Source organism: Squalius cephalus (assembly GCF_949319135.1).
Source record: "Squalius cephalus genome assembly, chromosome: 16".
Classification (NCBI taxonomy): Eukaryota; Metazoa; Chordata; class Actinopteri; order Cypriniformes; family Leuciscidae; genus Squalius; species Squalius cephalus.
The window spans coordinates 29,180,290-29,195,222 of NC_137137.1; the positions used below are offsets into that span (position 1 = coordinate 29,180,290).

The following is a 14,933-nucleotide window of genomic DNA, read 5'->3' on the forward strand; positions in this document are numbered from 1 at the left end:
AATGTGTTTACATAGTGTTCTACCCCCCAAAACGTTAACACGGCGCAATGCTTAAAAAGACAGAATAAGTCATTATAATCAATAATTATCTCCCCAATGAAATAGAACCTTACCAATCTGATAAGTTCTGGTCCAGTCGCGCTGGCAAAGTTGATCGATCACTCTCGAATTGATAAGGTAGTACCGACATTATCACCTGTCATTATTGCTTTGGGAGCTGATGTTCCAAATCTGGTAACGGGAGTGACTTTTCCGTCACACGCTTCAGGTTTTCGGGCCAATCACAATGCACTGAATTGCTGGCCAATCAGAGCACACCGCGCTTTTCAGAACGATGAGCTTTGTGAAAACCAACGCGTTTCAGAAAGGCGGGGCATAGAGGAGCAACAGTAATGTACGATATGTGTAAAATAGTGACTTTTTTTTTTACCTAAAACCACGTAAACACATTGCATTAAACCAAATACACAAAATAATGTTCTTTTTAGAACCATCATATGACCCCTTTAAAGGAATAGTTCACCAAAAATGTAAAATTTTATCATCACTCATTGGCCTTTATGGTGTTGTGTGGAACACAAGAAGTGAAATTTTGTACAATGTTCATGCTGCTTTTTTCCCATTCAGTGAAAGTTTATAGTGTCCAGGGGCTGTAAAGCTCCAAATGAACAAAAAAAGCAAAACATAAAACAAACCATATTACTGAGGGTGAGTATATGACAACAGAATTTTAATTTTTTGGATAAACCTTTTCTCTTTTTTTTCTCAGAATATATTTTCTTGGATGAAGCTCAGTAAACTGTGCAAGAATTGTTTCATACATTTGTGTTTTGCTGTTTGTGTCTCTTGCAGATTGTGGGAATAATCACCAGACACAATCTTACCCATGAGTTTTTAGTTGCTAAACTTCGACAGCATTACATCACAATCTAAGACTCCTCTGGCGCCGTCTGCGATCAATCAGCCATACTCGAGTAGCGGCTCGCTTGAGATGAGATGAGATGAGACGAGCCGAACGCTCCAGGGACCTGAGACCAGATCGCCTCCGGACCTGAACCCCTGCTTCAGGTCGACCCTTAAGCCATTCCTAGTTACTGCGTGGACCGCTAGAGTTCGGTATCTGACCCGTCCAGGCACAAACACACACAATTAATGCAGGTGAGATACCATTAATCAACACATTTCAGGAAAGCATCCTGATTTCCTCATACTGACGATGTTCTCTGCCCGTGCTTTACCAACCTCACTGTAGCACTTTTAATTTTGTCTCTTTAAGTTCTGAATGTGTTAAATTGTGCTGACCATTTCTGTGTATTTATGAATGTTTGCTTTTGCACAAAGAGTGAGATAAACCACTGACCACAGTCCCTGGTCAAGATCTTTTTACTTAAAGGGTAAATATTATGAAACCAAGAACATGTCTGTGTCATTATTCACCCCAGAATCAAAAGAAAGATTTGTGTGTATCAAGAAAATGCTGCTGCTTTTTATTTTAGACCATTAGGATTTTTTTAGCATTATGGCATTATAATAATGAAGCACATTTCCCCCAAATGAAAAATTATTCTTGTTACTGTTCTGTCAAAGGAATATTTAAATTCTATTGATTTTGATAAAATTACTGTATTACAATTATACAGATTTTTGTTTTAAAATTCACTGTATTTGTTAATTAATGTAAAGAGAGTCATCAAAATATAAATAATTGGAATTGCTTAAAATCCATTTATGGCGCATAACAGTAATTATAAATTGTAAAATTAACGTTAAAATTCACCAAAATTAAATAAATTGTTAAATAAGGCTTAATTTACTTTTCTTTGATTTGGGGTGGAATTTGACCTATTTTCATGAGACCTTTCTGTCATTTTTGGTGGAAAATTATAATTGTGGCATTAACAATATTTTTACTGTTATTAGTGTATCTTCAAATAATCATGTCCATTCCATTGAAATTTCCTGACATTCTTGATGTTGTTTTGTCAGGGAAGAAAGTTCTCAGGGTGTGTTTGTATTAATGAACCAATCAAACCACCATCCAGTCACTAAATTACAGGGATTTATGTAATATTCTTGTTTTTGTAATCTGACATCCACTGTAATGTACGGTCATGATGTCAGTATCATAATGCGACTGTGGTTTGATTTCAAGGGACTTATAAGAGCAGACTAAATAGTATTAGAAGAAATGATAGCACATTTATATACTACACATTCCTTTTATCTGATTTATTTAAGATGAATTCCACTGAGGAGATTTTGTCACATAATTGTGATTGTCACATTATATCACACTGCAAATATTGTTTTAAATTATGCTTTAAAATGTCATTTATCTATTGCAGTTTTTTTATTGTGATGTGAAACCATCAGTTTTATTTGATGTGTCTTTTCAAATGTATGTTTAATAACCATACAGATTATTTGTTGACTAAATGTGTGCTGCAGGTATAGACAGTTGACTGAACACCATCCGTCTGTTATAAGAGCTTCATAAAGTGACATGCAAATGTTATGTGAAAATCATCTGTAATCTCAATACTCCATTCTAGTGTCATGTACTCTATCATTATGGTTTTTCAGGTGATGGATACAATGCAGTGTAGTCAAAATAAAATTCCCTTGTAAACTTGCTTGGTAGAATGAGTTCAGGTTTGGGTCAGTATTTCTACAGCATTCCTAGTAGGATTTATAAGACTGTTCTTATATCATAAAATGGTTACGGAAGCTAATTTTATTCATTTAATATTCATGAAATGAAATGTTTAAGCTAAGCTGTATAAAACGTGCCAATCAGCTTTCATAACCAGATGTTGGTCATTGTCATAAAAAAATCAATTATTACAGCATTTGAATCAGAGTACATAATGGTGGACCTTACACAGCTATAACACAACCTTATATGCTTTTTGTATGTGTGTGCCATCAAAGGAAGTACTTATACAAAGAGTTTAAAAGTCATATTTGATAAAAGTCACCATTAAATCGAAATTGACAGGTTTCTTCAAGCGTCTTGGAGATGTTGCCACACTTCTTCTGGATTTAGTCTGTCTAATTTTTTTCTGTTTCTTCATGTAATCATAGACGGACTCGGTGATGGTGAGATCAGATCTCTGTGTGGATCATACAGGCTGTTGTCAGTCTCCTTGTGCATACAAAAATCTCACTAGATTATTACAATTAATGGCAATAGAAATGTAAACTGATACTTCCTACTGACACTACAGCAAAAGATATAAATAACTGGCTTAAAACCTTTTTTTGTGTGTGTGAAAATACCAATGTGCCGAAGTCTTTTGCACAGTACTTTTAAATGGTAGTGTATTTGTATATGTTGTTCAAGAAGTAAGCCATAAATATATATATGGCTTACTTCTAGAACGGCCTATACAGATACACTACCATTTAAGTTGTTGGTCGGTAAGACTCTAAGCAGGTCTTTAATTCTCTCCAAGGCTGCATTTATTTAATCAAAATGCAGTAAAAACAGTAATAATGTTTATATATATAAAATAACTTTTCCATTTTAATATATTTTCAATTGATCACTAATGCAACACTGTCACTTTCTGGAGGATGATGGCATTAAGGAAATTACCTTTAGTTAAATGAATAATACTATAAAAGTGACAAAGGCAAAACTTGACAATAAAGTGACTATTAGTAAAAAAGTATGCATATTTTCTTTAAAATATTTCCATTAGAGGGAGATGGACATGGAAACATCTGTGCAATTATTTAAAATGGACTTAATTGTGATATAGCAAAAAATCACATGATTTCCATCTATATACATTGTGAGTTTTTTGTAGCATCAAGTATTAAGACGTGTATGATGAGGACGTGAAAAGGCACTTTATAGCAGGAATGAGCAGTTTGACGTGAATAAAGAGTCCCTGCACCTGCTTTTCAGTCAGTCATATTCACAGTCGAGCCCAGTGGCGGATTCATTTAGTTCTTCACGGCCGAGTGTGTGGAGTTAAACACACTCTGACGCATGCATCAAACCTCCTAATGTAGGCTGATGTGTCGGACATGGACTATTTCAGCACAGATCCGATTTCCACCAAGGAAACAAGGCTCATAAAACGTTGAGCTAATTGTGGCTTTCCTCAATGGCAAATTAGGCCGTTGTCATTTTGCTTTCATTCCAGTTCACATCTGTGCTTTTGTACGAAGAATGAATTTATAGTGAATAAGGGAGGCAACATGTTCGTGGACCTGTGTACATTTTCAATTCTTGTACAGGTTTCCAATCTTTCACAACAATGCATACATATATACACACACACATATATATACATATATCTTTAAAAAAAATGAATAAGCCTATTATAGGTTTAAAACCATATGATGATCTAAAAAACTGCATTTGTGGCATCATTTCCATCAACAATTTTACCAAGGTGCCAATATTGTCAGTGAACATGCTTGAAACTAAATATAAAGTGCGATTTGTGAGGAAGACAAAGAAAAATCCAATAAAGCTGCAGTTTTGTCAAATTATGTAAAACGAGTGAAAATGAAGTGTGAATATTCTAGCAATATGCAGAAAAAGTCAATTAGAGTAGCTAATAATTTGCTACCTACTAAAATCTTGATTAAAATTAACCTTATTATTATTATATGCAAGATATAAAATTCTAGCCATGACATTTTATTCCCCCCCCCAAAAAAAATCATATTGTCATTTCCATCACTGTCATTAACATAATTGTTATATCTATTGTAAATAATATTCATGACTTTCAGACAGAATTCTCTCATCCGTGATTATTATGTATCAGTAGGCTATCCACTGACATTGTTAGTGGACAAATGCAATAAACTAGTGAAGTGTGAAAATTGAAGTTTTTGAAATTGATAATATGAAGTTTTCATATTATAAAAGTGCCCATAAGAAACTACAGCATATGTTGGAATTGACTTGAATTGACCATATGTCATTCCCTTCATTACTTTTCAGGTCAGTGGGTAAAAAAAAAAAAATCCTATCCTGACGGAGGTCTACCCATTAAAAATACAAGAAAGTATAAAAATGATTGTTCACCACTGGGTGAAAAATCCTGTCCTGACAGCTCTACCCAGTAAGTGTATATGAGAGTATAAAAATGATTGTCCGCCGACTGGAGGACATTTTGCCTATGGTCATACATCACATCTGCCACTTTATCTCTCAGTGTAGTGGATTAACCCGCTGGCTAACACCAATCCTCACCTTCGGGAGTGGCATGAGATTTCCAAGAGGAGCGCTCGTCTAATTGGAGGATATGAAGGTCTCGACTCGCTCATTCTCTTGTCAGTGCTTTCTAACCGTATTCACACTAGACCAGAGAAATCAGGCTCCGACAGTCTGTTAGTAGGCCTATGTGACGCACTCACTGAGGAGATCTGAAGTTTCTAATGAGAGCCGTCCACTGCTGAAATGGAGGCATTATTCATGCAATCAGGAGAGACCCCGTCGAGCTTGTGTAATAGGATTAAAGCTGACATGGCTGTAGTTTTTAAGGCTTAGGGCAGGTGTTGATAAGCTCAGGAGTAATAACCACCTGCAGCTGTTCCACTCATTAAAGTGTGTCCTGTAATGAGTCTGATAATGGCCATTAGAAGAGATGGTGTGGGTGTTAAGTGAGTCACAACATAGATTCCTTTGAATGAGGGAAAGGTGGTGAGTTTCTCTGTTTAGCCTTTGAGTTTTTGTGCTTCACTGTTAAAGAAATCCTAGAATTGAAATGTTTTTAAACTCAGGATTTTATTAGCATTCAATACTACACCTCAAAAGCCTTGCAACGTGGGATCTAAACATCCCGTTCTTGAAACAAAAACGACATGTGTTTTACATTTTATTTCAAAGTACAGTTTCAGCTGTAGAAATGTGTGACACACAAAAAGAATAACAGAAGTGCTAAAGCCAGCAGGGATATTAAAACACCAGCAGGAGTATTCAAATCTCATAAACCTCATAAATGAATGCAGAATGAGTAAAGCATTAATAATGCACATAATTATACTGTATGTATTTCAACACTCAGATCAGCACTCAACTACTTGTACGTAATAAATATATCAACCATCAGATATACAAAGCAGATGTCATAATGGGGATTGCAAAACATGGAAGGGTTTTTGTAACAAAGTCTTGTTGGTTTCATTTCCACATTTTACATTGGTTTTCATGTTTAAATATCTCACACAGTTTCAGTTTTACATACATTTTGCTTTCATTTTTCTACTCCTACAAATTCAATTTCCATGTCAACCATAATTACTACTCATGCAGTTTTTATGAGCTCAGAAACATTGCCCAATGTATCTGACCTTTTCTGCATTGCCCCAATGTGCTAATATGAAGTAATTTCCCGTTTTAATTTTTCACAGGTGTTTTACATGGTTAGGAAATGTCTGGAAAATTAATGGAAAATGCCCTAGCAAAAAAATGTCTACAGATATTTTCCTTCCAGTGCACATGAAATAATTGCACTTTTTTCTTGTATTATTTGTCACACCACAGAACCATTAATTAATTGGTAATTGAAAACGGGGGGAAATGGTGACAGTTAGATTTAAATATACTTTCCCCCTTTTAAATGTAACTTTTAATCTAAAATCCTTATTTTAAATGAAAAAAAAAAAAAGTTAATGGACAACTATCCACATGTAAAATAATTTATATACCATAAAAATATATTGTAATTTTAATGTCACTGTATTCAGTGGTTGTAGCTAACCTTTTTTAGAGTTGCACCCGAGGGTGCTGGAGGACCCTATGCGATCCAGCCTTCCCCCAAAACAGCCAGACAGGCTTTTGCTCCGGGTGGACATGAGAAGATCTATAAGGCGATTTCTCTGCGTCTCGAATCCATCTGGGAGGTTGGTGTCCTCTGCTGGTGCTGCTTCGTCCTCTCTGTCTCTGTCCCAGGACGTGGAAGCGGGGCTCTGCTCCAGTATGGTGTTGCTGTCTTCATAATCTAAGGCTCTGTCTTCTGTGGCCAGGGCCTCCTCAAACTGCTGCAATAAGCTCTGGTAGAGCAGCACAGAGTTAACGGAATTGAATATAATAGACTTTCCATTGAAATATTTTCTTCTCTTGAAATCTGTATAACTGTATAATCATTTAGTGCCCTTTAATAGTATTTGCATGCTCAAGCTGATAATATACACTCTTAAAAAAATAAAGATTCCAAGTTTTTTTTTGCAGTGATCCCATATAACCATTATGGGTTCCTCAAAAACACTTTATTTTGATGGTCCACTTTAGACATTCTACTAACTATAACTACATGTCAACTAACTCTCATTAGAGTATTAGTAGACTAATTTCTGCTAACACTTTATTGTAATGCTCCCCAACAGACATTCTACTGACTATAAGTAACTCTGAAACTACAAGTCAACTTATTCTACTCACTCGAACCCTACCACTAACCCTAACTAACGGTCTACTAATACTCTAATGAGAGTTAGTTGACATGTATGTCTAAAGTGGCCCATCGAAATGAAGTATAACCCAGTTCATAAATAACCGTCTTTTTGGTGTCACTTTATTTTGATGGGCCCTTTAACACATTCTGTTGTCTATAAGTAACTTTGCTCCTACATGTCTACTAACTCTCTTTAGAGTATTAGTAGAGTATTAGTAGGGTTAGGGTTAGTTGAAGGACCATCAAAATTAAGAGTTAGCAGATATTAAGCTGACAGTCTACTAATACTCTACTGAGAGTTAGTTGACATGTACAGTAGTTGCAAAGTTACTTAAAGTCAACAGAATGTTCCAAAGGGACCATCGAAATAAAGTGTTACTGTTTTTTTCTTAGAACATTTTAATAATCTAAAGAGCCTTTTCCCCCCACTTTTAAAGAACCTTTTGTGCAATGGAAAGGTTCTGTGAATTTTCTTCACAGAACCAAAGATACCAATAAAGAACCTTTATTTTTAAGAATGTAGTTTCTTTCCTGTTTAGCTCACAATAAATCTCATTTAATTCAAGGCCTTGATGAGTAAACAGATCAAAACGATCTGCTTTCACAGCAAGTTCTCTTGGTTTTTAAGAAAAGGGATTCAAAGCAGAATTACCTTCAGCTTGGCCATGTTGCTGGCAGAATTGTGTCTGCTCAATGTATGCGCTTGTACATCCATCTGGTGCCAAAGCAGGACCAATAGTCCCGTAAGAATGAGTTCTCTGATCATCTCTGGGTTTCCTCTGGATGCTGTTTCTTGCCCTCTGAACTGGCCGTCTGCCTGCTTCACTCTTATAAAGGGACAGTTGACTGTCAGGAGCTCATCCCTTGTAAACTGTGTGAAGTGCATTCCAACACCTCATCTCTGATAACGTTCCTGGACTAGATTTCCTTTTAAGTGGCTGTTTGGTGCAGTGTGAGGTGCCTTGCTGGAGAACTCCTGATCTGTGTTGGGTCTGGTAACTCGGACACAAACAGTGACCTCAGGCATCATCGGGAATTCATCCGCTACACGAGTGTCTCACATGGTTCCGGCATCACCTCAGAACTGATACAAAAGTATACCATAGGGGGTTAAAGGAGATGATGGTCTATATATAGCCCAATGATGTTGACTGAGAAGAGGACTTTATGGAAAAACAGTAAATACAAATACACCTCTACTTTTACCCCTGTTGTGAAAGCTAAACTAAACTAGATGGATTTCTCTAAACTGGTTAATAGACACATTTTAATACAGAAGGCAATGTAAAAACTAGAGTGATAGTTTCAGTGCCAAACAGGAAATTAGCAAATTTGCAAAAATTATTATTTGCTGTCTAATAACTAAACCTAAAATAATTAGTTGCAGAATTAATATAATGGTTATGAGATTATATTGGAGTGGCTGATTAGGGAGACGGAGGCTACTTGACAATTATTTTACTTGAGGGAAAATTTGGATGAGGTCAATGTACTTTGAGGGCTTGACAACAAAAAATGGTTTACTGTGACAGGCAATACCCTGAAATTTGTAATATAATATAATATAATATAGAACACATTAATAATATCTAAAGTATTTAAAATGTCTGAAAAAAAGAAAACATGCGATGAAGAAAATATAAACCCGTTTTGGCCAAAAGAAATTTTAATTAATGATTTGTACACGTGACAACTTGTCCCGACTTGGACATTTTGGTTTGGAGGACAACCTTATGGTTAAATAATTCAGTTTTTCCATATTTAGTTATTTAAAGTTTTTTTTTTTTTTTTTTTCATGTGAATAAAAATTCTTAATGCCTTAAAATAGCTTGAATATAACTCCACACCCTTGCCTCATTTCGCCTTTTTCACCTTTGGCATTTGGCTTGCTTAGTTAGGGACATTTAATTTAATATTCCACAATATTATTGATCTGCCTGCATTGACTCCATTATATGAGAACTGAACTGAGATGAAATATGACAGAGCGGCTATATATATAAATGTTACTAAATTAGTAACTTTTTTACAACAAAAATTAACCATGACTGAACTTACTTAAGCTGGACTGTGATGCTATTTTCTTCTGGTAACAAACTTTGTTGCATTATTTTCCTGTTATCTCTGTAAAGCGCTATATAAATAAAGGTGACTTGACTTGACTTGACTATACGTGGAGCCATGTATATGCAGATTAGTCCAGCCTCCACTCAATCACTCAAGAACAGAATGCCTAATCCACTCGGTCAACTTTACTGTAGTAAACGCTGCACAATGGCAAGTGGAAGAGTGAATTATTCAGGCTCATCTACAAGTGGATGTATCAGAATGGTAATCCGTTTTATGTATAGCTCTCTAGTTCTAGTTTTAACATCGAACACATTTTGGTGGCAATTAATATGATTAGCCATTTGCATGACTACGTTATTAAACAGCTAATAATGTGTTGCTAATGTTACACAACCCATGTTCCCGTTCGCCATCTCAGTCTGCCTTCTAAAACGAAGTATCCTTAATAATAAGGAGTACACCCCCCCCCCCCCCCCCCCAACACACACACTACAGTTTTATGGTGAAAATACTCAGCAATGGTGTTGACATAACTTTGGACATGGTTTGTCTTAAAGCATATTAAAAACACCACTTATAGAAAACATTTAAATCTTGATTTTCACCAAAGGGGGTCTTTAACGACTTCACCTGCAAGACTCTTTGTTCTCAATTTCACTGCCAAACCTTGTGACAACATAGGTCTAAATTATAGTAGTCAGGATTATGACCTTGAGTAATGTGAGGTGATGTCGCTGTCCGTGGTGCTGAAACCGGTTGCGTTGATAATGATGGCCTGAGGGTGGACTCCATGGACAGTTTGATCACTGCATTGTTGTTGTTGTCAAGCAAATAGTGCAAGAACATTATCACTCCCCTTAAACTATAGTACTTGTAAAGAACTATATCTTTCAGTGACCTTGAGCTTGGGAAAAGTGCTTTATAAATAAAAATGATTATTATACTTAGCCTATTAAAGAAAGCAGACCAGAGTTCCATATAACATCATCACATTATGATTTAAATCTTGATTTTGTATTGTGAAAACTCTTTCTACAATTATATACATGGGTTCTTAAAGAAAAAAGTAAAATTGAATAAGAATGAAAGATGTCCAAGACCAAGGCATGTGTAAACATTTATTGTATATTAAAGAGGGCATGTACAACTGATTTGACTGACAATTAAATTAAAGATGCATATAAATATATAACTCCACTTTTTAAATAATTTAATAAATAAATATGCATAGTTAAGAACATTTTTGGAGTCTGTTACAGATAATAACACTATAAAAATATTTTGTCAGGTAACCTAAAACGTGCTTCAAATGGTAACATCTTTGTTCAAGTCAACATTATTATTCATTATGACTGAATGCACTAGGTTACACCAAAAAAAAAGTCATTGTAAGGTCAGATCAAGTACGTAACAACTGCACAGTTTCAATGTTTACAGTGTAGAAGCTGCTAATCATTAAGACTTCACTTCTTCTTAGGACCTGAAAATAGAGAAAAGTGTAAGTTAGAGAACCATCATACCATTAAACAGAGTCTGTATTTTAAGGGGTGGAGAAAATGCACGTATTTGTCCAAAAACTGTTCATTCATTTTTATTCAACGTATTCTATGTTCCTATTAACTGTAGCTGTGCCATATAGAAATGAAGTCGTTACCTGACCGCCGGGCAGTGTTACATCCCAGGGACGACATGGAACCGATTCTGTCTAATCTGCTCCCGAAACACCCAGAGGATCTCTTGGAGTCCTGTCGGACTGTCCTCAAGTCCAGAGCAGACAGATAGTCTCTCAAGTCAGTCTTGGGATAAGGTTTAACGATGGTTTCTTCTCGTGCCGCTTCTTCTTCCACTTTCGCCAGTATTTGGTCTTGAGAAGATGCAGGGATGGACTCTTCCAGTCTCTGTAGAAGAAGCTGAAAGCGTGGCTCATTAGTCACTGTTAGTGCGAGCATTATTAAACAAGTTTTCTCTCTCTCTCTCTCTCTCTCTTATTCCTGATTTTGTTCTTACCTTTAATACATCCATGTCCTCTGTGGTTAAGGCTGAGTTTTGTAGCGGGAATGCACCCGTGAGCTGAATGCTGAAGAGTAAGATAAGGCAGACTAGAGGAATGTCAAGCGATTTCATGTTTCCTGACTTTTTTTTGCTGTTCGTCTTCTTCTTCTTGCTGTGTCGTTGTCTGTATACTCTCAGTTGAGCCTCAAGCTCTTTTATACCTAAAAGTTTGACATGCCAGTAATGTGAAGAATGGCTGCTGCATTCCAACACCTCAGTCTGATAAAGGCTGCTGTCGGAAATGACTCCTTTAAAGCTAATAGATGAGTCCAGTGACGGAAACTCCTAAATGATTACATTGTACTCTCTTCCCTGAAATCATTCACATCAAGTGTCTTGCATTGCACATTACAGTAGGCTACTAGGTTTTATGAGAACACTTTATCTGACTTAATAGGCTAATTAGTCTGTCAGTAACAAACACTGTAGGCCTATGCTAAAGTGAGCAGTTTAGGCTGAAAATATATTAATTGAAGTTGCAACTAGTAAATTGTGAACATTAACCAACAACTCTCTAACAAATCAATTCGTACGATCTCAATCAAAGTTTCGTGATATGCTTGCGGTCCACTGAAGCCCAATTTATATTTCTGCGTCGAACTCACGGCGTAGCCTACGATGTGTGTAGCACTCGTAGCAAACAGCGTACCCTGATGTGCACCTCTCCAAAAATGTAACAACGCATCAATTCTACGTGGAACACAAGCGCTGTGATTGGTCTGCTAGAACCCCTTCCTCGGGTTTTACATGCTCCCTCTGCATGTGTAATTGCACGTCAATGCGGACAACAATATAGAAGTATAAACGAAAACCAACGCGGCGTAGAAGCTCCGGCATAGGTCCGACGCAGAATTATAAATCAGCCTCGAGGATGTGAGGATGGAGCTCGTGCTTTTTTAATCGAACGTTTTTGTCTATGAATCAAATCGTACGATTTCATATGAAATTGCCACAGATAAAAAATTGTTTTCTCATGAGATCATGAGAACTTTTAATGAACTTTTTAAATGGATACTTGTCTTGTCTAATAGAAAGATCTAATTAAGACATTTGTAGGGGATATCAGAGTAGGGGAGAAAAGCATTTAAATAATGTTTATAAAAAACAGCTATTACGGGTGTAATGTGTGTTATCTAAGGGATAATGTACATCCAGGCGGTTATTATCTCAGAATAAATGGAGGGGTCTTGCATCAGCCTGAAGGGGGTTTATTCTGAGATAATAACCGGCTGGATGTGCATTATCCCGCTTATTACACGGCTACTTGCCACATAAGTAAAGTTTTGACACGAAATATGAGTTTAAATATTTTATTAGGTCTTTAAACTCAAAGCTTTGAGCTTTATTATACGGAGCTTAAAACTCAAAGCTTTGCTATAGCACGGCAAGTTCAAACTAGATGGACAAGGGATACGGTATCACTCTCAGAAAATAAAGTACATAATTGTACCTTTAGGGGTACAATGGCTTGTCTCTGGGGCTGTACCCTCAAGGGTACAATATTGTACCTTAACCTTTAAAAGAAACGGTACATATATGTACCTTTTAATGCTTTTTTGACCCTCAAAAAGGTACATATATGTACCTTGAGGTCCAATAATAAGCCCTATGGGGTACGTTAGTGTAGATTGTACCTTGGGGGACAGAAATGGACTCCTACTGTACCCCTATTTCTGACAGTAATACCACTTATTACACAGAATTTTGCCACATAAATAATTATTGAGATAAGAGACATTGATCTGAGATACCTGTTTGTTATCCTATAATCCAACCGTGTACAAAAAATAGTCACAAAATGGCAGCAGCCAAAAACAAGAGAGAGCGAGTCAATGATGCTGGATGGCATAATTAAATAACTTTATACAAAATATTGATTCGACTGAGTTTTAATATTTTATTAGCTCACCAAAAGCGAAACTTCCATGGAAAAAAAAAAAAAAACTTTTCCAGCAAGCTGCTGACTCCAGTAACCCGGATGACCCTGTGTTATCTGTTTTCAGTGGTTGTTATCGAGGAATAACATTCCAGAATCAAGCATTCCACAGAGCCGATTTTGTACAAAAAATACACTAAAATACACAGAGATTTGTTCAAACGTATAGTAATGATTTAGTCAGGAATTTAATAGGTGTATGCTTATGTACTGTATAGGCATATACAGGGTTTGGACTATGAAACTGAAACACCTGGTTTTAGACCACAATCATTTTTTAGTATGGTGAGTGCAGCCTTTTGTGGCCAAATCAGCATCAATTCATCTTGGGGACGACTGATACAAGTCCTTCACAGTGACCAGAGGGATCCTGAGCCATTCCTCTTCCAGAACATTGTCCGGGTCACTATGTGAAGCTGGTGGAGGAAATGTTTTCCTCCAAAATACCCCAAAGTGGCTCAAAAATATTTAGATCTGGTTCTGTGTAAGCCATGGGAGATGTTCAACTTCACTTTCATGTTCATCAAAGCTTTAAGTCTTGCTGTGTATTGGTGCATCATCATGCTGATACACTGTACCCCATTCAGGGTACAATGTTTGAACAATAAGTGCATATGATCCTCTAGAAAGGATTGGTAGTCCTTAGTGATGTGTCCATCAAGCACAGAATACCATGATATTGCAGCCCAATATCACTGATCAATCCCGTGCTTCACTCTGGACTCATCAGAGAACAATTCCTGTTCCACAATGTCCACAGCCCAAAATTTGCACTGCCGGCACCATTGAAACTAACATTTGGCTGAGTGACCAAAGTTTGTCTATAGCAGCCCGTCCGCGAACATTGACTCTGTGGAGCTCCTGACGAACCGTTTTGGTGGAAATAGGAGAGTCAAGGTGTGCATTTAATTCTGCGGTGAGTTGGGCCACTTTGGTTTTATGTTTTTTGGACACAATCCGGGTTAGACCAGAACATCTCTTTCAGACAGCTTCCTTTTGCGTCAACAGATGTGGTTGTGGGTCATCCTACATGGAGGTATGCCGACATTACCCTGAATACCGGGGCACTCAATACACCACAAAGACTTGCTGTCCTGGTCAAAGATGAGCCAGCGAGACACGCACCAAATATTTGTCCTCTTTTGAACTGAAATGTCTTGCATTATGTTGTGTGGATTGCAATATTTTATGTACAGCTGTGCTATTGCTCTGCTGTGCTATTGTCTTCCTAGCCTAGATAAGCAGACACACTCTAAAAACATCTCTTTAACCTGGCATACACATAGAACATTATCAATTTCTTTTATTCAAATCAGTTAAATGATTGTTAAGCTGCATAAACTAGGTCAGCCGGAACCGGGAACACTTCCCATAATGTACTTGTTACGTCGTAAGAAGAATGGCTTCTACGCTAATATTAGTCTGTCTGTCTCATCCTTATCTTGAGGTCACCA

The 14,933-nt window shown here is 36.8% G+C and overlaps 3 protein-coding genes across 4 annotated transcripts in view; 1 reads left to right on the forward strand and 2 right to left on the reverse strand.

Moving 5' to 3' along the window:
* Positions 1 to 14,933, forward strand: part of clcn6 (chloride channel 6) — a 526,148-nt gene that overhangs the window by 21,368 nt on the left and 489,847 nt on the right. The window contains exon 23 of one of the 2 annotated variants that reach the window (XR_013823835.1): positions 853 to 2,108. Coding sequence is in view for 1 of the 2 variants with exons in the window: in XM_079896437.1 (XP_079752563.1) it covers positions 853 to 933 (81 nt within the window). In the remaining variant the exon portion in view is untranslated. Of the gene's footprint in view, positions 1 to 852; positions 2,542 to 14,933 lie in introns of those variants that run through there. The other variant, XM_079896437.1, reaches the window with a different exon arrangement.
* On the reverse strand, positions 2,219 to 8,406 carry nppa (natriuretic peptide A). The gene is made up of 2 exons (XM_079896475.1): positions 8,074 to 8,406; positions 2,219 to 7,020 (listed from the first exon to the last, which is right to left on the reverse strand). Exons 1-2 carry the CDS (start codon positions 8,305 to 8,307, stop codon positions 6,724 to 6,726), a joined length of 531 nt encoding a protein of 176 aa, XP_079752601.1. The 5' UTR covers positions 8,308 to 8,406; the 3' UTR covers positions 2,219 to 6,723.
* nppb (natriuretic peptide B) lies at positions 10,473 to 11,872 on the reverse strand. Its single transcript, XM_079897731.1, has 3 exons — positions 11,499 to 11,872; positions 11,146 to 11,401; positions 10,473 to 10,971 (listed from the first exon to the last, which is right to left on the reverse strand). The coding sequence occupies exons 1-3, from the start codon at positions 11,613 to 11,615 to the stop codon at positions 10,955 to 10,957; spliced, it is 390 nt and encodes a 129-aa protein (XP_079753857.1). The 5' UTR covers positions 11,616 to 11,872; the 3' UTR covers positions 10,473 to 10,954.